The sequence below is a fragment of the Macrobrachium nipponense genome, chromosome 41 (assembly GCF_015104395.2).
Source record: "Macrobrachium nipponense isolate FS-2020 chromosome 41, ASM1510439v2, whole genome shotgun sequence".
Taxonomy (NCBI): domain Eukaryota; kingdom Metazoa; phylum Arthropoda; class Malacostraca; order Decapoda; family Palaemonidae; genus Macrobrachium; species Macrobrachium nipponense.
The window spans coordinates 40,505,499-40,533,194 of record NC_061102.1 but is presented as its reverse complement, the minus strand read 5'-3'; the positions used below and the strand labels follow the sequence as shown (position 1 = coordinate 40,533,194).

Here is a 27,696-nt window from a genome sequence, read left to right as displayed (position 1 = left end):
GTATTAGATATATACCTTCAGAGAAGAGCACAAAACACCTCTTACCAATTCTACTGCAACAACTTTGATTCTATGAACATCAGAACTTGAGGGGATTCCAGAACAAATTTTCAATTTAGTTGGGATCGCATATTAACCCAAAAAACCTCAGGAAGGAAGGAAGGATTGAGGAAGAAAAGAGAGAGAGAGAGAGAGAGAGAGAGAGAGAGAGAGAGAGAGAGAGAGAGAGAGAGAGAGAGAGAGAGAGAGAGAGAGAGGGAGAGAGAGGGGGGGGGGGGGGAAAGACATCAGAACTTGTGTTCAGTGGATTGCAGAACAAAGAACATTTTTTCACTTTAGTTGGGATCACATACTGACCCACAAACTTCAAAAGGAAGAGAAAAAGATTACGAGGACAAGCCCAGAGAGATGAGAGAGAGAGAGAAGAGAGAGAGGAGAGATGAGAGAGAGAGAGAGAGAGAGAGAGAGAGAGAGAGAGAGAGAGAGAGAGTTCTAATTTAATGTTTGTTGCCTTTAAAATTGTATTTACTTTCCTCGTTTTTATATTACAATATAATTAGAATACATATATTCCATTGCATATGATACAACTTCATAATGACAAGGGATTGAAATTATTCATTCTTAATGAAATTCATGCTCCAAAGGGAAAACAATACATTAGTAGTGGGGTTCAAACTAGTATACAGGGAACACATCAAAATTTAACTCTTATGAAATACATAAATGCAAGAAATAATTACTGTTTACATCATGAACAAATGCAAACAACAATATGATGAAATAATCAAGGAAAAAGGAACAACATTTCAACGTTTACACACCAGTTTTACTCCCATATTGTATTAATGGATGAGTGATAATCTGGAAAGCAAAAGAAATCACAGTGTGTAGACTATCATTTCGTATCTAAAAGGTTTTCAGTCTTTTCTTTGCCATTACAAAAAACTGCACAGTAACTTCCAAGTTCCAGATACAAACGACTGTACAGTGACTACCATAACACTTAAATAACACAGAGCCAAAGGGCCTTGGTGCACATTAAATATACTTTAATGTACAGCACTAAGATTTTTCAAAGTAATGAAATGCAGTCATATCTTGAGAATTCATGGAAAGAAAAAAATTATCATCATCTTCCATTTCAGAGAGAGAAAAAAACATTGTTTGGCAAAAGTCTATGCCATCCAACCCAGAGAAAAAAAAAATGTAAGGTATGTACTTCAATCTCTAAAATAAAGTGTCAAGTGTAAGGTACAGTTCAGCTAGGGCAGGATATTCAGCATTACTAATAGGTTGGATATCTTGAATGTTTAAGTTTAGGCTCTACAACAATATTGTTGGCAATTAAAAAAACTTGGTTACTTACCAGAAGGCCAGACCCTTGACCCACCTGATAAGTTGAGGGCAACTCTAGTATATTACTTAGGTTTGATTTGGTAAACTACAACTCTTGCTCTGTATCTCAAAACCTGAATTTATTTTGTTCAGTTTTGTATGGAAAAAAATTAACTAAAAACCCAGTGATCATGTCAAAAACAATATAAATGCAGTATGTTCAAGAAACTAATATAAATATGGTATGTTCTGGCTAACAAACAACTGCAAAAACCATATGTGCTTATCACAAAAACAAAATGCCAACATTAGCATTGAGACTAGTTATACGTATTTGAAAAATATGAATTTGCTACAATGAAATTAACAATTTCATAAACGAAAAACCTGACTAAAAATTATCAAAGAAACTGTCAATGCATCATTGTATTAACAAGTGAAATCCCTAAAACAAGCGAGGAAAAGAGCAGACTGTCATTTCCAAATTCTAACTTCATGAGGATTCGAGGTATATAAAACTGTTTGACAGAATTCAATTTGTATAGACCCCACCATCAAGAAAACATAAAATCTGAACACCATCCTCTTACAGACCAAACATTTCAGAACTCCCACTCAACACACCACAACACAACCGGGCAGTTCTGCATAAGCTACATCATAACCTGCTCATCACTGCAGTCGTATCTCAACTGCAAGAGCTCTGTCCTGCATTCAGGAATTTCAGAGCATCAGCACTTTTTCACCTTCGTGAATTTATGCATCTTCCAAAGGTTTGTAAAAAGGCCAAGAAAAAACTTGAGGATTAAGCTGCCTAATGTGAAAATGGGTGTAATTACAGCCTCTCTCTTTATATGAAACTTAGGATCATCACTGCATTAAAAGTGAACATTTTTCTTTTTTATATTTAGAGAGCTATATATGTTATGGCACTATTTAATCCAGTTGGCTACAAATGTGTAGTGGGATGACAAAGATTAGACTCCCACACCCACACAGGTTAGTTCACTGCTTTGTTCTCACAACTACCAATTACATCAAATAAATTATAAAAAGGTACAAGTAAAGTTGGTAAATAATTTATGTTTCTTTTGATGAAAATTTATGGATGTTCAGAGTTTAGTTTAGCACCTATCAGAGGTGATTACAATGTAAAATTTTCTTCAAGTAAAATTAATAATTTTCAACTTAACAAGAAGCCTACTGGAATAATTAATTCATATTATTTAAGATACAAATAATTCAGTAATAGTAATCATATAAATTCTGAAACTTTTTTGTTTGTTTGTTTTTACAGGTAAAATGGATCACCTGAGAGCATTTACTTATTACGATCTTTCTGTCATTACTTCAATTAATAGACTTGTAATAAAAGAATTCTTATAGAGTTCCATGGCTTCATTATCAAATATCTGTTTAATCTTTTAGATCAACAAGCTGCGCTGGATGTGACTAAACCCATAAGACTGAATCCTAATTAACTTGCTAAGCTTAAGGAAATAATGATTGTAATGTACTTCAAACCTACTTGTTCACTCCAACTTCATCTTCTACATTAGTGATATAAAAATTACCTTCTACAATAGTAATATAAAAATTAAACTGATGAGTTGCAACTTTAATCACATTACTTTGTTCACTGGCTGCTTGCCTTCTGAGCTTAAGGATAAGATTTATGTTTATGAAAAAATTTACTGTAATGTTATGCTTCATTCAATCTTACATATACCAAAGTGAGAGAAGGGGAAACAGCTGCTTCATTCAATCTTACATATACCAATGTGAGAGAAATTGAAACAGCAACTAAGTAGTACACAAGTTTTCCCTTTTAAATATAAATAATGTGTTGTCCTTAAAAATATAAAATTATAAAAAAAAAATTATTCCTTTTAAATACAAATAATGTGTTGTCCTTAAAATATAAAATTAAAAATAAAATTATAAGAGCAAATAGTTGAGTAACAATTGTGGTGTGTGAGCTTTGAAAGCATCCTGGAGGCATTTAACCATCTAGCACTTTTTAATACTAAATTCGGATTTTTTCTCCATCAAGGAACTAACAGATCTGGTGGGACCTGAGAGATAAAAATTTAAAGCTAGCAGTGTTTAGTGCTTAGTTTAATGGGAGGGGATATCAGCATATGATAATACTGACCACACGACTAATATTTTTAACACTTGCTAGATATTGGATAGGAAAACAAAAATTTTCAAAAACCCCGTGCTTTTGTGGCCAAATTACCTGCAGCAAAACATAGCTGATCCAGACACATTTTTATTCATATCTTTGGGTAACAATACGATTTTGCTTACTTATTTTGAAAATGTGGAAATAGGTATTTCAAAATTTTCTTACTACAGAAAAGTAAAATACTAACAAAATACTACTAAAATGTAATTTATACAAAAAATAAAAGCAAATACTACTGAAATAAATCAAGGTACTAAATGGAAGCAAAGTACAGTGGGACCTAGGCTCACAAACAGTCCTGTTTACGAACAAATTGAGTTATGAATCAATATTCAAAAATTTTTTGTTCCAGTTTGCAATCCGGGCTTCAAGCCACAAACACACAAACATCCCCAGAAAGGGTTCATTGGAAGTACCGAACGCTTTTCAAAATGTTTTTTTTTACTGTTACATGGTCTATCTAATGTTAATTATTTACTCCTTTCGTGAAGAAATAGTATACTGAAAAAGGAGTATCGTATTACTTGTTGCATAAACACATATAGCCAGAAACAGCTGATATGCTACGAATAACCAAATACAATAACAACAGCAGTTTGCTTGCATTTCAACCATCGTATGATAAAAAATTACCGTACTTTTGTTACAAATTATATTAAGTAGAATAGGACTGATGTATTTTCACATTACTATATCCTTATTTGCTATGGAGAAAAGATCGGCAAGGGCATACACTCTAAATGTAAGCTGCAAGTTGTAGCTGAAGCTGAGGAAAGAATGTTCATCTACTAACGACTTTTATCATGCACTGGAAACATGGATGAAACTGCTGCAACCATCAAACTCGACCGTAAACAAAATTTGAGAGAAACAAATCTTAATCAAAACTATCTGGTATGAAAGAACACATTTTACTGTTTTCACTCCAATAAAAAATAAACATGTGAAGCTCCTAGTATTCTGATGAAATTAAGTGAAAATATCAAATGCAATCTATTGATCTTTTTTTAACAAAATAAACTAGTGCCATCTACTGATGAAAAAAATAGCTAAATTTCGTTGGCAATGATACGTATTAAAGTCATACTCAACCTGAAAACACTTCGTATAACGTTAAATAACCTTGTCCCATATCAATAGAGTATCTAGAGATTCACTTATGCTAACTAGAAGCAAGAAAATCACTCTGATATGAGTTGAATACAGCAAAATAAACTTAACTCGCAATCGCCCTCTGCCGATTTGCAAATCAAAACACTGCTCTTTGTATTTTATAATACAATAGTAATATGAACATAAATACAATATTATTGGATGAAGTGAAGTAAAGCATAACTTTGTGCCAGAAAGAAAACCATAATAAAATGGAAAGAAAATAAAGTGTTTCTGAGGTTTGAATGAATTATTTGTTTTTACATTATTTTAAATGGGGAAAGTTCATTCAGGTTACAAATTTTTGAGTCATGAACAGCGTCCTCAAATGAATTCAGTTCGTGAACCAAGGTACCACTGTATAGACGTACTACCATTACCTATATATTGAAAAATGTCTTACTGAGAAAAATTAATATAATAAACATCAAAATAGACTAAAAATTAAAATTTCATAAATCACACACACACAAACTTCAAAATGGTAATTAAAAGATGTGAGGATTGCTTTATTTACAGTTGATAAGCTGATTTACCAATACATCTTACAATGCTGATAAATAAAACTGCTCCATTACTCTTTTAATATGAATGACTGTGCAATAAACAACTGTGTTTGATACCCTTGAAGTTATGCATCCCTCAGTTAATCTGAAAACACTGCCTGATGTTTAAAGATTGTGGATAATTTGGATTTGATTATTGCTTTGAAATTTGCTAAGAAATTGAAATTCTCTAACATTACACCATTTACAATAATTACAGTTATAATCCTCAAATTTTTGGAATTTTGTTATGCGATTACTATTACGAACTTCCATATTTTTATAAATCATCGTATAATAAAAATACGCCTTTAAAATACAACACACTTAACATAATGACATACATAGAAACCATTTACTACAGTTAAAACTAGCGAAAAGTTATAGTTTAATTTTAAAAAAATAAGCCTGATATCTTTAGCTTTTGTCATTTAACATATAGTACTTAATCTAATAAACATAAAACACTAACATACATTATAATTATATGAAAAAACTTCTAACTTAGAGTCTGTTAAATACAAAATGTAATCAGATGATTTAGTGCTAAGATCATTGGAAATATTGAAAGAAATACTTTAATTCTAAATGACAGCACTTTTGTAATGTTGTTTCTGTGACATCAGGTATGATTCCTAGTTGATTACACAGAAGCTACATAGGTAAAACAAAAAAATTCCAGGAATATTTTGTTTCTATAATATTTATAGCACCTAAAACCCTTTACTAATCCATAAAGATGCCACTTTGAAATTAGATTAAAATTAACTAGCCTACGTAAGGACAATTGGCATATCATGACAAGTCTCCCCCTAAAATATTACAGATTAGTCAGCAATCATTCCACTTTAGTTGAATATACTTCAAGACAGTAGAAAAAAAGACCTAATTACACAGAAAGAGACAAAAGTCCTGTCCTGTGGTAAATTAAGTAAAACTCTACTAATCTATAGCAATATAAAAATACTGTTACTACAAGTGAAATAAAAATGGTGCAATGATATTAAGGTTACTCCATGATAATTCCAGAAAATATTTACAAATGCTGAATGATTATTGGCAACCTTTAAAATGAAAATTTTATAAAAAAAAAAAAATGGCATGATACAGACTGCCCTATATCAGGTAATTAAAAACACTTCCTGGTCATGCCGTGTACACATGTGCATGCAAGTATACCTGAAGTCTGTAAGAAGTCTGAAAAGCATCTAAAACTACATTGTAGTATGGTAAGTAGTTATGAAAATAGAGAGGAAAATCTTACTGCATACAATAGTGAATAAGTACCTAACTACAATTTTCAATAGTTATATATGATCATTTATCTGTACATAATGACTGATAAAGATAAATATATATATATAGATATATATATATATATATATATATATATATATATCTATATATATATATATATATATATATATATATATCACATATTTAGAAGGCCAAAAATATCATATACTGTTGATATACAACACTCAAGTTACTATTTGTTTGTTACCATGTCCACCATAACTTGCCAATACAGGAGTCAATCTTCAACTACACATACTTTTTTGTTTTTAATGATTTTGTTTTTAATATTTTTTGTTTTATTACTTAAATAAGAATAATACATAACTTCATTCCAAAGTTATACACAGGCATTCTGATTATTTCCTAGCAAAGATATTCTTCATCTGGAGTTAAGACAGGCCAATGAAAAATGTAACCCACTGCCTCTAAAATTCCTAAGACTTACATTAGGAAAAATACATCTTCAATGACGGTAAATACAGTAATTCCATTGCTACAATACATAACAATGGGCTCAGACTGATCCTTGATGGGCACACACATTTATCTCTTGGTCTTCTGATAGCTCTGCCACTGTCTTTACTTTAATCTTGTTTAATGATAATAGAAACAATTCTTGCTTAATTAGCCTTTCTGGTCCCCACTTACTTTGTTGTGCCCTTTTCTTTATTAGTCTTGGTACTCAGTCAAACGACTTTTAAAGTTCAACCAATATGTGATATAATCTCTTTCAAACTTGAGCAGTACTGTTCCTGTAGCTGACTTGTCACGAGGAATGATTCTGTTGCTGATCTCTATGGCATGATGCCAAGTTGACAATTATCAATTTCAACAATTTTCTCAGCCTTTCCTCCAGCAACTTTTCCAATATTCGATAGTGTGTTACATAGTTTATTCCTTAGTAATTTCAACAATTCATGCACAACTTCAATTTGTATAACATTACCAAATTTCTTGCACACTTGCAATTTGTAGAACATTACTACATGGTTCTTTTCCCACTCCCCTAGCCCTATCTCTTCATATATGAGGTTTTCATGTATTCTACTATGTCCATGGATATCCAGTTCTCCTGCTTTTATTAAGTCACTTGTGACTCAGGATGATCCTAGGGTTTTAGCATTTTTCATCTTCCCCGAGGCCTTTTCTAACACCTTAAACTACTAAGTTCTCTATTTTTACTTCCTCGAATATGCCAACATGCTCCAGTTAATTTTTTCACAGGCTTTCCCAATTCTACCTCAATCATTCTATCATTTCTATATTTTCAACTTTGCATTACCAAATTTTCATAATATTTATACTGTACTTTACCACCAATACAATTTTTACTTCCTTCTCCAGCCACTTTGTCATCGTGAATTACCTCTCCATCTCCTCTACAGTTTCAAGATTCTGATTCCATTCCTCACAACTCTGCTCTCTTCTTCTATAACCCTTTGTAATTCTTGATTCCACTGAAGCCCCCTCTCTTTAGAACCCTTCCTTAATATCATACCCAAAAATTCTATGACTTATTTTATACCGCCTTTCAGTGATTCCCATCAACTAGTTTTTGATGCTATATTTGTTAACACTTTTTCTAATATGTACACCTTTATGACTTCTTAATTCTCCAGTTTCAATGCTTTTATCCTTGTGACTGGCTCTTATTTTATAGTTCTATCCCTTACTGCATTTCTTTCTGATTAAGATATAAGTGACTGGGATTTCACTTGCCATAGAATGAGGCTTATTGTAAGCAATAGGTTTGTGTAAAAACAAAGTAATACATATTATCAAAAGCCTTTGAAAAGATATAAAGAATGTGTAATATGTTTTGAAGTAGATTTTTCTTCTAAACTGAATACAAAATACATAAAAACATTTTCTAATAAAAAAGGACATCCCTGATATATAAGCATTCTCTCTCTCTCTCTCTCTCTCTCTCTCTCTCTCTCCAAACCTGACAAAAGTTTAATTGTTATCAGTAATAAAATGTTTAAGGAGGAAAATTATAAAAACAAGTAGATCCATCTTCACTTCACATCCAAAATAATATCATTCTTCAAATAACATCAGTCTCTCAATGAATGCTTTTGTCTGAATGAATGGCATTCCTTATAGTATTTGTACATACTGAAAGTCCTCCCATCATAGTAGTTAATATACTAAGATCAACAAATATCTGAAACAAAATCTCTGCATACCTAATAAAAGAACTGCAGATAAAACTGCAAAGAGGCGATGCTGCTTCTCTGGAGTAAACCCCACCATCTCCATGGATTGCTTTAACCGAACGAATTCAAACTGCTCATCACAGCCCTCTATGGTATAGCATTTGCTCTGTGGGAAAGAAAAAAATTTTATAGTGTAAAATACTTTATGTACTTGAAATATATGTATGTATGGACAAAAACTATCCTCAATAAAATATCTTAATGAGAGAGATCCACCTTTGCTGTGTAATGTCAAAGTCATATCTATCAAAGCTCTCCTGAATTATGCCTGAAGAACACAAAAGTGTACCACACAGAGGCTAAGAACACTAAATTCCAGACAAATACAAAATGCCTTGGTATGGAACACAGAAATTACTTTTACATACTATGCACACACAAATTATAATCTTGTTTTAATAAAAACCTTCTTCTAAGGATTTATTTAAAATGTGCCTTGCAGCTACACTGCTTTCTACCCTTATACCGTCCATCCTTCCCTTTAGTCTCTTCCTAATTGGGTGTCAAATTACTCCAATTTGTTCCAATTATCATCAACTATCATTCAGGAAGTATAATACTGATGAAAGTCTAGCAATGCAGCTCAGTGGTCTCCAATTGCTTTATAACACAAACATTTATTCAAAGGAAAACAACTGACCTCTGATCTCTTCACCTACCATTCACCTCAATGAGAATCACAGTAGAAAACATCAACAGGTATGTGTAGTTCTACTTTTTAGATCCATAAATTCTAACTGAATGATTTCCTCTACAATCTTCATACATGTCCATCTTGAGAAGCTTTTTGTGGTCTGACAATCTGCACTATAAACCCAGTGACCCAGCCAGTGAAATATGACAAATTTTTAATCAATCTGTATCTTTCATAGTTAACAAACCTGCAGTCTTAACAATAGGATAATCTTCTAAAGCCAGCTGTAAACGGGTTAAAAAATAAGCCAAGAGCTGAGAGTAGCTTAAGGGTTACGCATATAAATCACCAAATTATGAAAAGAATTGGTCAAAATGGTACTAATTGATCCCAAGATGACACATCTTTTAACAATACTAACAGAATGCCCAAGAATCAAGATTGGAATCACTCATATGTAATGTAATTCCAGCTTTAATGGCATCTGCAACAACCTGCAAGTTCCCTGACATCTCCAAGTCTCCTTTGACATGCTAACTGGCATCTACTGCCTGCATCAACATGTTCACTGGCATCTCCCCAACATGCATATCAAGCTTGAACAACAGACATTTCTAGGGAAACCAATAATGGAGCAACCCACAGGAGAAGAAGCAATGAACCACCGATCAAGGAAAAAGTACCCTTCTCCTTACACTTAGGAAATTTTTTATCTTCTGGTATTACAGACAGTGGGGATGAAGCAGACATCATACAAAAGTCTGACCAAACACTGCAGAAGCCTCACATCATGAATGATGCAAGTTTGAGCTACTTGAATTTCCTCATCCATAAAAATAAAGCAATGAATGATTACCGGGGTTGTGATTAGCTGTTTTGACATCAAACTCATAACAAATTGGGTCTTTATCATTAATTCTTTGGTAAAAGATAAACCTTTAGACAAAGCAACCTATTACAACAGATACAACAGGAACTCCATGTACTCTATTCATCTTGGTGATGCTATAGCTATTTCAAAATCTTCGAGAGAACATTCTCAAATGAGACCTTCAGAACTTTTGAACTTGTAAGAATCAACCTTTTTGTCTAGAACAGCCTGTTACAAACCTGTTTGGTAACACTTCCAGTAAAAACAAAGAATACTCCCTCCAGCATGCAAATGAAAATGTTTGGTAAACCAGGAGAAGTAGTAGGGGGCTAGAGATTTTCTTTTGACAATACCTTTACAAAATATGAGTCACTCTGCCAACTATTTTGGATCAAGAGTAGGACACGGTAACCCAAAAAGCAGCGGTGTCTTTGAATAAAAAGTCACAAGAACTACTGAAATTTCACTGTCCATCAAGACTTGGTGGTTGGAAGCTGTGATGAACAATGAATGCACAAGACTGGGCCTGGTTCCCTTTGTGAAGTCCATAAGGAATGTCAAAAAAATCAGCACCCCATTTAACCACCATAAAAAAGGAAAGCATTAACCTACATTTCAGGCATAAAATAGAAAAATCAAATTTGTTTTTTTTAATTATTTAAAACTCAACAGTTCCTGTTGGCACAAATTTAAATGTCAGTGTTGGCCTTCACGCAGGGATTGGGTCATGTACACCATTCATTAATAAAGTATCCATGGGTCAAAAGAATATGGTCAATTCAAAGAAAAATAAACTAATTTAACAGGCACTATTTTTGGTTTGAAGAAGGCCACTATACAACCATTGGTGTGATCTGTTCTGGATTTTCACTAAATTCATTGCTACATAAGTCATTTATTTAGAGATGATTAATAAATGGTACCACTGGAATGAAATGACTACATTTGATCTGGTTTTAGTGGTGGCAGCTTTTGGTTACTTCATCAGCATCATCATTTCCATTTAACCCTTAAACGCCGACTGGACGTATTTTACGTCGACATTTTTTGTCTCTCGGGTGCCGACTGGACGTATTTTTCGTCGCCTACAAAAGTTTTTTTTTAAATTCTCTGAAAAATACTTTTATGCCTACCAGCCGAAAACTCTTGAATCACGCGCCTTGGGGGATGCTGGGAGTTCACGGATCAAGGTGTTGTTTTGTTTACAATCGTTACGCAGGCGCGCAAGCGCGAATTTCTTTCTTGCCGCACTAAAAAGTATCTGTGACACATCTCGGAAATTATTTCGTCACTTTGACATAATTTTTTTACCATTTTAAATTAGCCGTTATACGTAGTATTATATATGAAAATGTGCGCATTTTTATGTAGAATACAGCAAAAAAAATACTCATGATTGTAGCTTTTATTAATTTTGAGATATTTTCATATAAATAACGATAAGTGCCAAAATTTCAACCTTCGGTCAACTTTGACTCTACCGAAATGGTCGAAAAACGCAATTGTAAGCTAAAACTCTTATATTTTAGTAATATTCAATCATTTACCTTAATTTTGCAACTAATTGGAAGTCTCTAGCACAATATTTCGATTTATGGTGAATTTATAAAAAAACTTTTTCCTTACGTCCTCGCGGTAACTCTTCCGAAAAAAATCATAAATGCGATTGTGGTAATGTTTGCACCATTTTAAATTAGCCGTTATATAAAGTTTTATATATGAAAATGTGCGCAATTTCATGCACAACACAACTAAAAACAACCCATGGTTGTAGCTTTTATCAATTTTGAAATATTTTCATATAAAAAATAATAAGTGACAAATTTTCAACCTTCTGTCAACTTTGACTCTACCTAAATGGTCGAAAAACGCAATTGTAAGCTAAAACGCTTATATTCTAGTAATATTCAAGCATTTACCTTCATTTTGCAACAAATTGGAAGTCTCTAGCACAATATTTCGATTTATGGTGAATTTATGAAAAAAATAACATTTTCTTTACGTCCGCGCGGTAACTCTTCCGAAAAAATCATACGTGCGATTGTGGTAATGTTTGCACCATTTTAAATTAGCCGTTACATAAAGTTTTATATATGAAAATGTGCGCAATTGCATGTAGAATACAACAAAAAATAATTGAAGGCTGTAGCTTTTTTCATTTTTGAAATATTTGCATATAAATCACGATAAATAGAAAAAAAAACCACGTTCAGTCAAATTTGACTCTACCAAAATGGTCGAAAAACGCAATTGTAAGATAAAACTCTTAGTGTCTACTAATATTCAGTCATTTATCTTCATCGTGAAACAAATTCGAAGTCTCTAGCACAATATTTAAATTTATGGTGAATTTTTTAAAAAAACTTTCCTTCCCTCCGCGCGCGGATTCTCCGCCACAAATCTCCGAAATGCGTAAGTCCCATTCTCGGAATATTTGCTCCGTTTCATATTAGGCATTTCATAGAGTTTTATATATGAAAATGTGCGCAATTTCATGTAGAATAAAACAAAAAATATTTGAAAGTAGTAGCTTTTCTTATTTCCGAAATAATTGCATATAAAAAAATATATATAAAAAAATTCGACATTCGGTCAACTTTAACTCGTCAGATATGGTCAAAAACTGCATTTGTAAGCTAATATTCTTACAGTATAGTAATATTCAATCATTTGTCTTCATTTTGAAAGAAATTGGAAGTCTCTAGGACAATATTTAGATTTATGGTGAATTTTTGAAAAAATTATTTGTTTACGTCAGCGCGTTACGAATTCATGCATTATTTTGTGATAATATTTTCTCTGTGTTGCTTTTATCGTTTTACAATGTGTTATATACCAAAATGATCGCAATTTAGTGTACATTACAAAAAAAAAAAAGTAACTTGTTACCTTTAACCGTTTTGCACACAGCGCAATTTAAATACAATTATATATGAAATTTTGTTTTTGTGCTATCATATATCGCATTATTTATATATGATAATGATAAATTTTTTCATTTCTGATGGTTGCATACTAAACTTCAGCCAATGAAAAAAAAAAGGAGTCAAAAATGAACTCTTAATCTTGAAAACTAAGCGCGCTGTGATTTTTTGAAAAAAAATATTTTTTCCGCTTCCGCGCTCACTCTGAAACGTCTCCGGCACACGGGAGACATTTTTTTTTTTACCGCTTCGGCGTTTAAGGGTTAAATACCAACATGCAGGACCCTTGAAATTCCCAGGGGGTAACAAAAACTCACCTGTAGCAAAATACACTCAGAAACCCAGAATGATGCATTAACTTAAGACATGAGAAATTATTAAATTACTTGGACAAAACAAAATCTCAAATTTCTTTTAAAAACCAATACTCAAAACAAAAAATATTCACAAAAAATGCAGACAGATCCCAATACTGTTTCAGTTGAAATTTGGTGGAGGTGCTCAAGAGCATCTCGAAGGATGAAAGGTGAGCAAAAACTACCTGCCTAACCCATGAGGTGTTCTTACTGATTTTAAAGGAACTGCACTGTCAACTCCCTAAGCTTACTAACCAAGAATCTGACATACAAACTCTCCCTGCTTCCATGTCTGTCAACCAGCCCAAGCACTTGGTCATTAAATAACACAAAATTTGCTAAACTTTTCCATACAATGAAATATCTTCAATCCCTTACAGGTAATTAGTTCAGTTTTACAATAAATAAATAACTGAGTTGTAATGATTTATGGTGAGAGAAACAAAAATGCGCTTAGTACAGCATTAGTTTATATTTTCAATTGAAAGCAAAGATTCTAGAAATCAGAAGTGCCTATCTGAACCAGCATTTATGCTAACTCATTAAAAATTACAGTAAATCCACTTTACACAACATCCTCTGAACATGAACTTACCACAAGTTTCTACTCCAGTATATTTACAAAATTTATTATACTGCTGTATTCTAGTACATGTACATCACACAATTATAGCCACTTGCCTGGTTGAGGTAGCGATAATCTGAGGGTTTGAGCAGGTGTAATGCCTGACGTTCCTGTGGAGATGCTCCCGCAAGTAAGTAATAAAAAACATGATAACTGCGTTCATTATATGCTTGGGAGCAGATGCGTGATTTTTCTAACAGGTACTTTTGCACACATGCCCTGAAATTTACAAGAGAAATAGGTAAAAAATCAAGCACAAAAAAACCTTGCTACCATAACAGCTTTACATTCACAGGCTTAATCACCAGAAAATCTGTATTCTTACAAGCATATCATAGCATGCCACTGATCTATATAATATATGGTCCATCTAGAGTTATATCCCTTCAATTCAACAATCTTAGGCATTGCAGTTCAATAATTATTCATATATAAATATTCACTCATCATTGCAACAACTCATTAGAATTTCTCTCTCTCTCTCCATCACTGCAACAACTCATTAGAATTTCTCTCTCTCTCTCTCTCCATCACTGCAACAACTCATTAGAATCTCTCTCTCTCTCTCTCTCTCTTCATCATTGCAACAACTCATTAGAATATCTCTCTCTCTCTCCATCATTGCAACAACTCATTAGAATATCTCTCTCTCTCTCTCTCTCTCTCTCTCTCTCTCTCTCTCTCTCTCTCTCTCTCTCTCTCTCTCTCTCTCAAATGAGCTTACATGACTTTTTTCATTTTTTTACCAGTATTGTGTATCTGCGTAGTGAATGTTTTTCTTGTTTTAATCTTATTCTATCAACCATGGTTGAGTATGATGCAATCAGTTAGTGGACAAATTTTCATGCGGTTAATTTGTACCTATACAGTAGCACCTCAACTAGTTGGATTTTGTTACCTGACAGGCTCATTCAAGTAAAAATAATATTTTGAACTTAACAATAAACTACTGAGCTAGTGTTATCTGACTGTGCAATGAATGAGTCAAAGTGGATGACTGTGCTCATTGCTCAGTGATACAATGTAATCTACTGTATGCTAGAGTTATCTGATGGTGAAATAAATCCATTTTTATCGGCGCCATAACTCTTACCAATGCCGATAACTGGAAATTGGTGCATTATGATGCAGTGTTGGACAAGCACCATAAAACCAGATCACCGATAACCAAGTCCGCCAATAACCTGCTACTACCTGTAGTACTTGGTAAGTAGCCTATATGTAAAACCTCATTTCATTATAAAAATATAATCTTTATATAAGTAACTTACCAAGTGATTACATAGGTGAATGCCACAATGACAATTGGTAGGATTTATGGACATACAGTGGACCCCTCGTATTCGCGTTCTCCGGATTCGCGGACTCTCACATTCATGAATTTCTCTTGGGAACGTTTTCCCGCATATTCGCGGAAAATTCATACATTCGCGCTATTTTTCTATGAGAAATATCCACAAATTCCTTTTTTTTTTCTTTTTATCAATTTCATCATGAAATGCACTTTTTGTGATAAAACTATTTAAAAACCAAGTATAAAAATTTTTAGTGGGTTTTTCTTGAGTTTTAACTAACAAAATAGGCAGTTTTCAGCATTTTTATAAGGGTTCCAACTATTTGCGGGTTCTAACTATTCACAGGGGGGTCTGGTATACATCCCCCCCCGAATACATGGGGACCACTGTAGTATACTAATCCAAAACCTTTATAGGAAAAATTTATTTGAACTAGTAATTTAGCTAGCATTTTAAAATATTTGTTGTACCCTTATCTAATGAGAGAGCTGCAGCAGGAGGGTACTGCCTCTGGTCTGATTATTTTGTATGTTGCCAAGGCTAACAATTCAACAAGTAAACAAGTAAATGCCCTTGCCCTGGGCACAGTACAAATAGACCAGAATTCACACCTACACCACAATTAAAAACTTTCACCAAAATTCACCACATCCATAAAAAAAACAATGACTGGAGAGCACTCCAGTACACAGTAGCTCCAGGCTTCCCAGAATGGACTCAACCTTAATCAAGGTGAGGAGACAGGTAAATAGGAAGGGTACTTCTATCCTTCATTACCCAGTACCATGCCAGCAAGGGAGAATGCACTAGCGTACTGAATTTATCATAAATTGTTTCGACATCTCAAAGATAATTTGTGGCATACACTGATCTGCATTTCCAATATACATAATAGTGGAGAGTGAGAGGTAACACTTAAATACCAGTGAAGTGGCTACTGCCCATATATCATGGGCTTTAACTTTTAATAGGGGGAAAACTTCTTATTGTAATCTTGAGTGTGATTCCACAATCAAATCCTCTAAAAAGAAAGCCTAAGTGTTCTTGGATAAGGCACCTAAGGGATTTTTAACAGAACACCACAAATTCTGAGAAGGACCTCTGAAACCTTTCATCCTTTCAAAATAATATTCTAGTGCTCTTACGGCAAAAGTTTCTCTCCTGATCTTCTGAGCCCCGAATGTCATAAACTTTTGATCAGAAAAGATTGCGCCCAAGGTTTAGAGGAGTTCTCATTCTTAGCCGAAAAATCTAATGTGAAAGAACAAACTGCGTTGCCTTGAGTAAATCCCACCTTTTCATCAAAGGCTTGCACTTCACTTATCCTTTTGGCCCTAGCTAAGGTCACTAAAAATATTGTCTTCCTTGTGAGATCCCATAAGAAAGGACTCTAGGGGCTCAAAAGGAGGGCCTGAAAGCATTTCAGAACAATGTCTAGATTCCAGGCTACCGAAGATACTTCTTTCTGTTTTGTTGTAATATCTTGTTTGATGACAAATCTACACTTCTATGTTTAAAAACTGATGACAGCATCGCTGCACCCCCTCTAATGGTTGAAGTAGCTAATCTCTTCGAAGACCTTGAATAAAATAAAATAAAAAATTCACTATAAAGGCAGTCCTTGGTTATTGGCAATCAGGTTTCATGTGCTTTGTCTAGAATGTCGAAATGCGCTGATTTCCAGTTATCAGCCATTTTCGGCAATTTTTCCTTATCACCAAGCTGTCAGAACAGAACCCACACTGATAAACAGGGACTACCTGTATTAGCTACAGTGGTTTCATAAGAAGCATTAGTATCATGTTCTTTACACCATGTTCTAAAATTTGATCACTTTGTTTGGTAAATATTTCCTGAAGATTGTTGCCTACATTTAGCAATTATTTCTGCAATTTTTCTTGAAATTCCCTTTGCTCTGACAGTCTGAAGCCTCTCAGAGCGAGCAGATAATCCTTGATGAAACCGCAGAAAATGTGGCTGTTTGAGAAGCCTTGTTTTCTGAGGTAATAAGCTTGGATAAGCCACAAGAAGGCTGAGCAGGTCTGGAAACCACTCCTGTGGCCAGAAGGGAGTTATTAACATTATTGAGGTGTTGTGGGAGACAAATTTGTTCAGTACCTCCCTCACCATAATGAATGAAAGGAAGGCATGGATGTCTAGATTTGACCAGTCCTGGAGCATGGCATCTGCTGCCCATGACAGGGGGTTCGGGAGTGGCGAACAATATAGAAGGAGTTGCAAACAGGTCTATTGATGGTTTATCCCACTGTTTCCACAGGTTAGTGCATATTTGTGGATTCAATGTCCACTCTGTTGGTAGAACCTGCTTATGGCAACTTTGTCCGCAAGGACGTTTAACTTTCCTTGGATGAATCAAGAGAATAATCGTCTGGTTGCTCACCACCCAAAACAGATCTCCGGCCTCTTGCTGTAATGTTGTCAGCATGAGCAGGTACTATCTTGTTGTGTGCTATCATTGGGAATGATTGAAGTTAGATGGACTGATTTCAATTCCTTGACATTGATATGTAAACTTTTCTCTGTTGAAGACATGTCCCTGCAACTTCCTTGCCGTTCAACAGTGCTCCCCAACCCTGGCTGGATGTCTGAATATAATATTAGGGAAGGGTTCAATGGGCATAGTGACTTTCCCACTGTAAACCTGTTTTCTTCTAGCCACCACTGAAGTTCCTCCTTAATCTCGGAAGTGATGGGAAAGACGAACAAATCTGGCTGTCTATGAGGAGGAAGACGAATGAATCTGGCATTCTAACTTTTCCAACTGGCCTTTAGGAAGAAGTTTAGTGGCATGGTGTGCAATCTCCCTAAAGGCATGAGCTTCTCTACTGATGACAGGGTCCCCAACAAACTCATCCACTCGCTGGCTGAGCAGGAGGGAAGCGAGGGGAAACTCCAAACTTTCTCCTGGCAATTTTAGATTCTCTGTAAGGAGGGAAAACCTGAAAATTCAGAGAATATATCATCATCCTTAAATAAAGTATCGACCAAGAGGGAATTGGTTGAGACTTATTTAGGTTGATTAGCAATCCTAATTATCGGGCAAGATTGAGTTTCTTCAGGCATGATTTATTGTTTGGCAAGGGGTTTTTACGACCGTATGCCCTTGCTGTCATCAACCACAGTTATTGGTGATGGGCTTAGCCTTTGAATAAAAATAAGTCCACCTGCAGGGCAACAGTAAACACAGTAATTGGCAGTGGGCCTAGCCTTTTACTAAAAAGTAAGACTGCAAGGCAGCATTGTCCACAGTTATTGGCAGTGGGCCTAGTCTTTTACTAAAATGTAAGACTGCCTGATGTTTTAAGGAATATGACTGTGGCTAGGGCGTCCCCTGTAAGCGACGCCCGAGGGGTACCGCAGGGTTCATGACTGCAGCGAAAGAAGTTAGTGAAAGAATGGAAGATAAGAGCAGGTATGTGGAACGTTGGTATTCTAACAGGAAAACTGAGGGAGATAGTGAATGTGATGAAGGAGAATAGATTTCTTGTGGGTGCAGGAGACTAGGTGGAAAGGAAATGGAACTAAAGAGATAAGAAATAGAGGGAAGAAATGGAATTGGAATTATAGTAACAACTGGAAGGAAAAAGTGGAAGTGAAGAGTAAATGATAGGCTTTTAAAGATGCCAATAATAATAGGGGACAAGGTAGTAAATATAATATCAGCATACGTTCCTTCAATGGGGTGCCAAGAGCAAGAGAAAGAATTTTTTTGACAGGAGTTTCAGGCTGCCATTAGAACAGCCAAAGAGGAGGAGAAACTAATAATAGGAGCTATTATGAATGCCAGGGTGGGAAAGAGATGAGGAGGGTATGAGGAGGTACACGGAGGCCATGGGTTTGGAATTAGAAATGAAAATGGGGATTATTTATTGGAGATGGCTCAGAGTTTTGAATTGGCCTGTATGAACACATGGTTTCAAAAGTTAGATAAGTACTTGATAACTTAAGAAAGTGGAGGAGTGCAAAGCCAAATAGATTACATATTGGTTAGAGGAGCCAACTAAAGCAATGAGACAAACTCCAAAGTGATCTTGGGAGAAGCGTGTGTTAAACAGCATAGGTTGGTGGTGATGAATTTTAAAATATGAGGTAGGTAACCCAAGAAGAGAAAAGGAAGATCTACAATTAAGATTTGGGACCTTAAAGGAGAAAAGGGGGAGCAATTTAAGACAGAGAGAGAGAGAGAGGAGAGATGTAGACGAAGAGAGAGAGAGAGGAGAGAGAGATGAGAGCGAGAGAGAGAGAGAGAGAGAGGAGAGAGAGAGAGAGAGAGAGAGAGAGAGAGAGAGAGAGATGGCTGGAAAGGGGGAATGTAGAATTTGGACAGGGAAATAGTGGAAAATATCTGGGCAGACATGAGAGACATATGTGTGGGGGAAACAGAGGAACTGGTGGGAAGAGACAGCAGATGTGGAGTGTCGAGAAGAAAAAAGTGGTGGTGGAATGGAGAGGTGCAAGAATCAATTAAAAGAAAATCAAAAGCATTTAAGGACGGGAAAGTAAGGTATGCACAGGGTGCATAGGAATGGTTAAGAGAAGAGGAAAAAGAGACCGAAGGAGGGTAGGTATGACTATTGGAAGGGTGACAGGGAAGTTGAATGACAGACTAGGAACAAGAGAAGGAGATAAGGATATCTATAGGATTACAAACTTGAGGAAAAGGAAGAGACAGGATGTGGGTAAATTGGGTCACTAGGACAATGATGGAAATATATTGTATAGGGATGGAGACAATGAGAAAAGATGGTGAGGGTATTTTGAACAATTTTTAATACTGAAAATATGAAGCACAGAGGAAGGGGGGGACCAGTGATGGAGATACAGGATACAAAGTGAAGACAGCATTATCAAATTAATAGGTACAGAAAGGGAGAAAGGGATGCTGGATTTATTAAAAGCTATATGTGCAGAGAAAAAAATGCCAAGTGACTGGGAGGAGAGTCTAATGGTATATATATACAAGCAGAAGGGAGATGTCATGGAATGTGATAACTACAGGGAAATTAAACTAACAGAGCATGGATTGAAAGTTTTTGAGAGAATACTGGATGAGAGATTAAGAGATTGTAAAGATCGGGAAACACCAGTATGGATTCATGAGAGGAAGAGGGATGGTAGATGCCATCTTCATAGTAAGACAGCTACAGGAACAGAAGCTAGAGGGAAACCAGCTCTATTGTACATTTATAGATCTAGAGAAAGCCTACGATAGAATCCTCAAACACCAAAACATCAGTTTTGGTTTTTGAGGAAATGGAAAGTCCCAGAAAAGTTGTTTAGGCTAGTTGAGATGATATATCAAAGAAAGAGCACAAGAGTAATACAGTAGTGCCTCAGATTACGAAATTAATCCATTCCAAAGCGGCCTTCATTACCTGATTTTTTCGTATCTAGAACTACGTTTTACATGTAAATTGCCTAATTCGTTCCAAGCCCTACAAAAATACCACAGTAAATTTTATAATAAAGCTAAATTGATTAATAAACAATGAAATACAACAATTTGGACCATTCAATACCTAACCTAACCATGACTGTACCTGTAAATAAAGTGTACTAGTGTACAGGATATAAGAAATACTGTACGTACATGAAAGTACATATGTAGTAAAATGTGGAACCTTACCTTTTGAGTGAGGCGATGTCCGAAAGTGGCAACAGAGGAGGAGGACAAATGGCAGAAAACATGAACACTTAACTTTACGAAACATTAAAAAATGGCAGAAAAAATTAACACTAAACTTTACGAAACACATTAACAAATGGCAGAAAACATTAACACTTCTTGATTATCTCCATAGAAAGCATCCTCTTCTTTCTGTGAACTTCAGCAACATTCTTGGGACCCATGGCTTATAACGTAAGTAATTAAGTTCACACACAACACGATAAAGTAACTTACAGTACAACGAAAGTGAAATCACTAACACGAATTTACGTTAACAAACAAAATCTATGTGAACAAACCAATTCCAGGTGTTTATGATAACGCTGCCACAAAAAATGGTCAAGGAACGCCTTTACATGAAGGAATGATGGGACAGATGCTGACCAATAGGAGAGCAGGATCTTATGGTAGTGACTAGTATCAGGAACCAATGGGAGAACGGGAGGATGGTGGCGAGTCTACCGCGTTGGCAGCGCACAAGTTTTAAAATTGTTCTCGGCGGCCCGGGCGAATCTCGGACTTTACAGTGCATACACCCTTTCACAACCTGAATTATTTTCATACACAGAAGCAAAAAAATCTTTGTCTTTGCCTTCATAACCTGAATTTTTTGTACTTAGGGAATTTCGTATGTAGGGGTATGACTGTAAAACAGCAGTTGGGAAACAGAAAACTTAGAAGTTAGGGTTGGATTACACAAGGGGTCAGCTTAAGACCATTTTTTTTTGTGCTGGTCATGGATGTGTTAAGTGAAGAGATCAGGAATGAAGAGCTGTGGGAGTTATTGTACGCCGATGATCTGGTGACTACTACTGAAAATGAGGAGGACCTATAAAGAAGGGTTGGAGAGTGGCAAGTCTTTAGAGCGGGTGGCTTAAAGGTAATATGAATAAAACAGAGGTTTTGCTGAGCAGTAGGGAAGACAGAGACAGAATTGTAATGAAAGAAAGAAGAGGCTCGATTATATAACAGGCAGAAAATACTTGAAGGGCTGTGGAAGGCCGTAACACAGTGCTCAAAATTGGAAGACCTGTCCTTGAAAAACAAAAACCTGAGAGACTTCCTGCATTCTGGATTACTAGTAAATGGAAGTGTCTCCTGCATTTCTACTGTTAACATCCAGTCCCCTTGTTTCCATTCTGAATTTGGTGGTCTCAACAAAAATTTCAGAGCACTTATGTCTAGGACAGGTCTCCATCCTCCTGATGAGTTGGGAATGATGAATAAGTAGTTGTAAAAGCCTTCTGAGTTAAAGTCTTCTACCAATTCCACAGTTTCCTGATGAGGTCTGAAACTTCTTGCTACAGGGCTGAAAACCTTTCTGAGCCCAACAAGTAGGCCTTTAAGCTGATCGGCAAGGATGTCAAGGGAGGTTTCTCCCTGAACAGGATGGCATAGCCCTCCTTGAGGACTCTGAGTACCCAAGATTCCACACTCCTTGCTCCTACCAGCGCACAGAGGACCGGTTCTTCACTTCCTAGGGGCAGGTCTAACTGATGACTTCTTGTTGGGTCTCCCTGATTTAAGATTCCCGCAAGGATGGGATTGAAAGCGTCCTCTACCACCAAGAAATGGCTGTTGTTCCAACAGGGAAACAGTTCTGGTGTTGGAAGAAGCTGAAGGACCACGTTCTGTGTCTCTAAGACACTTAATTGATTGAGCGAGGAGGTCCTGTGTTGATTTCTTCTATAGTTCAGCAGTTACCAGTTCTTAAGTCGTCTTCGGGAAAAGGCTGGCTTGATCCAGCTCCTATGATCCAGTCTTGGAAGCTTAGCACTTCAAAAAATCTTTGATAATGCAGTCAGTTCCGAGGACGTAAATAAAATTCTCACAAAAGAGAAGGCAGACCTCCTAGACAAGTTGATAAGACTGGAGAAATTCAAGTGGCATATGATGCTTGTCTATGTTTCATTAGAATAGAAGGAAGGGTACAGAAAACAGTTTTCCCAAGCTCCCTCTTCTTTATCAACCAAGAGTCAAACTTGGCAAAAGCCTTCTTGGAGGGGAAGGAGGACAGCACCATCCTAGGCAGTCCCGTGGCTCCTGCAGGCTGTCACATCATAAATGCCGATCCGGGAGAAGTCGGGACATCTGGAGAGAAGAATGTAGGATAGCATACTAGAAAATATCTCAGAAGCGCAAAGAAATTAGAAGTTGGTTGCTCTTGTTCTAATTCTTCTCTTCTGAAGAAATAGAGGAAGTAGCCGCGTCCGGAGGGTCCTGTGTCATCCGCAAAGGCTTCTGAGGGCACTGGACACCGGACATCTCCAGAAAAGCACGTTCAACAGAAGATGAGCGCTCGGATACTTGAAGCTTGGATATCAGGAGTTTGAACACTGAACTTTTAATCACTGATCCTTCAAGATCCAAGAAATACACTACTACTTATATTCTGGCAGCCCCGGTTAGCGTTAGTATCGGTTACCAGCATTCGGTTTTACAGCGCGTTCAACACATTCATAACTGTGGTTTTACCCTCTGTAGGGTTTATAGCACCGTTGTCTGGTTATCTGTGGCTTGGCTTACGTGCCAAACTGCCTCATAAAATACAAACATAATGAATATGTATCTTTTCCATGGCACTTTTAAAACGTTCTCCTTTACTTCACTGTATCCAATAATACTGTATGAAGTCTTATATTACTATTGTATAATGAAATACAAAAAAATCAATCATGTTTTGGTTTGAAGAAATCAGCTAATGGAAGTAAATGTATTTTACCGTATTTAACTCAATTCAGAGCAATTTTCTTGCTTCTATTTGGCATAAATTAATCTTTAGAAACTTTTATTCATATCGGACAAGGTTATGTTTCGTTATATGAAGGGTTTTCAAGTTAAAATATCTCTTCAAATACGTCTTATTGTGAAACTAATTTAATTATTTTTGTTGCTAATAGATGGCGTATTTTTGTTACTAACAGATGGAGCTGTTGCGAGCATGGTTTGGTTTGGAAAAATCAGCTGACGAAGGTAATTTTATTTCACTGCATTTAACTCCATTCAGTGATTTTCTTGCTTATAATTTAGCATATATTAGGCTCTAGAAACTCTTATTTATTTGGAAAAAGGTTATGTTTCATTATATGAAGTGATTTAAATTTGAAATGTGACTTAACTAGGTTTTGTGGTGAACCAGATTGTTATTTTTTCATTATAAATGGCACTTTGAGCATTTTTTTTGTGTAAAAAAATTAACAGTAAAAGCAGTTCTTCCATGTCCAGCATTTTTTATCAATACTTTTTCTACATTATTATTTGCAGTTGAGTTTCATCCATGTTCCTCATGCAAGATAATTTATACTTAAATCATCAGCAGTGTAAACATTCTTCTCATATTCTGCTACAATTGCAGCTTAAATTTAGCAGTGCTATATTTTCTTCAAAACAAATAAATGTATAATGTAATAATATATCTGTCCTATTCTACTTAATGTCATTTGTAACAAAACTACAGTAATTATTTACAGTAATACCCAAAACTTACACGAGGTTAGGTTCCAGACCCCCCTCGCATAAGGGGAAGTTTCTCATAAGTTTGGCACGGTCTCTAAAAATACTAAAAAATGCTTGCTTCTAGTCTGAACACTAAATATGACCCTAATCATGCTCCCTAAGTATTAACCTAACTTTTAAATAAAATTAAAGTTACTGTAATTTGTTTTAAAAGTTAGTTTAATTCATTATCCTTAATAAAGAAATAACTGGTTGGCGTAAAAGTAGTCACACCAACCAGTTATTTCTTATTACCCCTAATTCATGGGATGCCATTTTCTTTTTCCCTCTGAGTAAAATAAGTTTTCTTTGATGTCAAACTTAATGTCACTTAATAAACTTCATAAGTCTGTCATAACGAAGGTAGGTACACAGTTGAATGAAATAAAGAAAACATGTATGTACATATGTAATGTTTGCAGAGGGTGAAGGCAAAATTCAATCAATTTAAAATCATGTACTAGTGTGAGGGCTAACTATGAGAGAGAGAGAGAGATACGTACATCATGTGAGGTAAAACTTTGGAGGGGTATCATCTATAAAAAGTGTGAATGGGAACATCTTCTGAAAGCACATTAACTGTATGTGCTGTAATTACGTAACAAAGTACATACAGATTGTACCAGTACCTTTCTCCAAGGTTAAGATAACAATTTTCACAGAACAACAACTGTTGTTTCTGATATGTTTTACTAGTTGATCATGAAGGTCTTATATAGTGGCAAACACTGAATTATGTACTGCCTTTGTACATACTGGCAGCATGTGGTTAACAGCGCAATCGCTTAGCGCCGAATCAGTTTTACGGCTGCCGTCAAAAATATTCATTAAAAAAATAAAGTATTTTTAGATATTTTTATGGCACAATTTTCGGTTAACAGCACCGCTACCACCGTTATGTCTAACGAGTACATACATTAGTAGAAATACCGTTCAGACCATAAAGGTTATGCAAATGATATTAACCAATTTTATTGAGTTATTACATAAGTATTAGGGTAAATATATGCCTCTGACACTGTTCTATGCCGAAAATATTGAGTTAATTAAGTGCAAATTTAGCTATGGATGTGTCGATTTATAAATGTTCATGCTTTTGTTTAAAATGTGTATGAAAATGTATTACGTATAGGATATTTTTATTACTGCACAGAAATATGATACAAAGGCAGCTTTTGAAACTGCCCTTCACGTTATCAAAGAGGATGTTTTTTCATGTTTGTTCTTATGAGCCACCGCCTGCCGCTCTTCCAAAAATATAGAGTTGAAAAAAATGCAAAATTTAGCAATCAATGTGTCGCTTTTATATATGGTCATGCTTTTTTGTTTAAAATGAGTATGAAAATATTTTATGTATAGGGTATTTCTATTTCTGCACAGAAATATGATACAAATTAAGGCAGCTTTTGTAACTACCCTCCACATTATCAGAGGATGCTTTTCCATGTTCGTTCTTGTCCGCTGCTGTTCCGAAAAATGCATTTACAAAGACTTCACGTGGTTATATTTTATTAATCTGGGAGCTAATAATAACTCATTTTGTTAATGAAACTTCAGCTTTTTGTTATAATGAAACTTCAACTTTTTGTTATAAGTTTTCATGCATTTATGTTTCAAATGTGTATGAAAAATGTATTACAGGGCATTTTTTTCTTTTACATAAATATGATACAGTGGCAGTACGCATGTCTATTTGAAGTCTTTGTAACAGCCCTTCCCATGATGAAGACAATAGGTTGTTCAATTGCACCCAAATAATAAAATTTTAATTTATATCACTGAATCACGTTTTTATAACATTATATTTACAATTGTTACATAAATTGAATTTAAAAGACAAAACTCGCATATACATTCAATTTTGCAACACTGCAATTTGTTTGCTTTTCCATGGGATACAAGTACAAAATGTAACTGTGCAACTCGGTCAATTTTTTGCTATGTTACTCAAGCAAAAAACTGAGGTACAACCGTAAGAGCTCGAGGTGCCGCTGCTACGTAGATGGAATAGTGACGAAAATTAAGATAAGCACAGAAGAAAAAGTAAATATGCATCTTTTCCATAAATCTTGTAAAAAGTTATACATTACTTCACTGTATCCAATAATATTGTATGTATTCTCATATTATTGTATTATAAAATACTACGGTAAATCTAAGCCAGTATTCTGCGGAGCGCCCAATGTTTTGGTTTGGAAATCTGCTAATGGCGAATACGAGTTTAATTTTTTTAACTTTTTATCATTATCTTATAATTTTTTAACTTATTTAACTAGAAGATATGATTTACCTTAAGTTTTTTAACCTTTACCTTAAAGTTTTCTATGACATAAAAAATTTGTAGAACTACCATGCAGACCATAGTAAACAATTAGGCAAATGAAATTCCATATTTTCATTAGAGTTATTACATATTAGGGCAAAATATCTGGCAGTGACACTGTGTAAGGCATCATTAATTAGGCTAGGGCACTGTAAAGCAGAGTGTGGTGCCCTTAGACTTATGAATTTCTGTTAGCGATGATTGATTTTCAGGTACTATCAAGCCCCCAGAAATGGAACTCCTGTCAGTAACCGGGGGCTGCCTGTACTGGGTGGAGTTCAACTACTGGGCGTTCGGCCTGTGTATGCTTTGGGCACCGGACACTCATACACTGTATGCTCAGATACTGGGTGCTTTGAGCGCTCGGAAACTTTTATGTTCAGAAACTGGGCACTTGGATGTTGGGCGCTCGAACACTGGCCACTGAAACTGAGCACTCAGCCACTGGGTGTTTGGCTACTGGTTGCTCCTGTGGAAGCTCAAGAGACTTTCTTAACTAGAGCGTTTCAGGACTGCTACTGGGTGCTCGGACAACTGATAGGGGGTCTCCCAAAAACTACGGGAGGGAAGTGGACTTTGGTTTTGCTTCTTAGCCCATGATGGTGACGAATTGTCATGCACTAATGAACCAGGCCTTTTCAATGGCCTTGAGACACTAGAATATTGCCTACGGTGCCCTTTATACATACTAGCGTCAGAATCACTTGAAGAAAGGGTGTGCACATTCACTGGGATGCCTT

The 27,696-nt window shown here is 35.4% G+C and overlaps 1 protein-coding gene across 5 annotated transcripts in view; it reads right to left on the bottom strand.

Moving 5' to 3' along the window:
• LOC135212719 (unconventional myosin-IXAa-like) overlaps positions 1–27,696 on the bottom strand; it is a 371,838-nt gene that overhangs the window by 275,957 nt on the left and 68,185 nt on the right. For all 5 annotated transcript variants that reach the window (XM_064246413.1, XM_064246417.1, XM_064246414.1 and 2 more), the window contains exons 5-6: positions 14,211–14,373; positions 8,715–8,850 (exon numbers count right to left, since the gene is read on the bottom strand). In XM_064246413.1, coding sequence (XP_064102483.1) covers positions 8,715–8,850; positions 14,211–14,373 — 299 coding nt within the window. The remainder of the gene's footprint in view (positions 1–8,714; positions 8,851–14,210; positions 14,374–27,696) is intronic.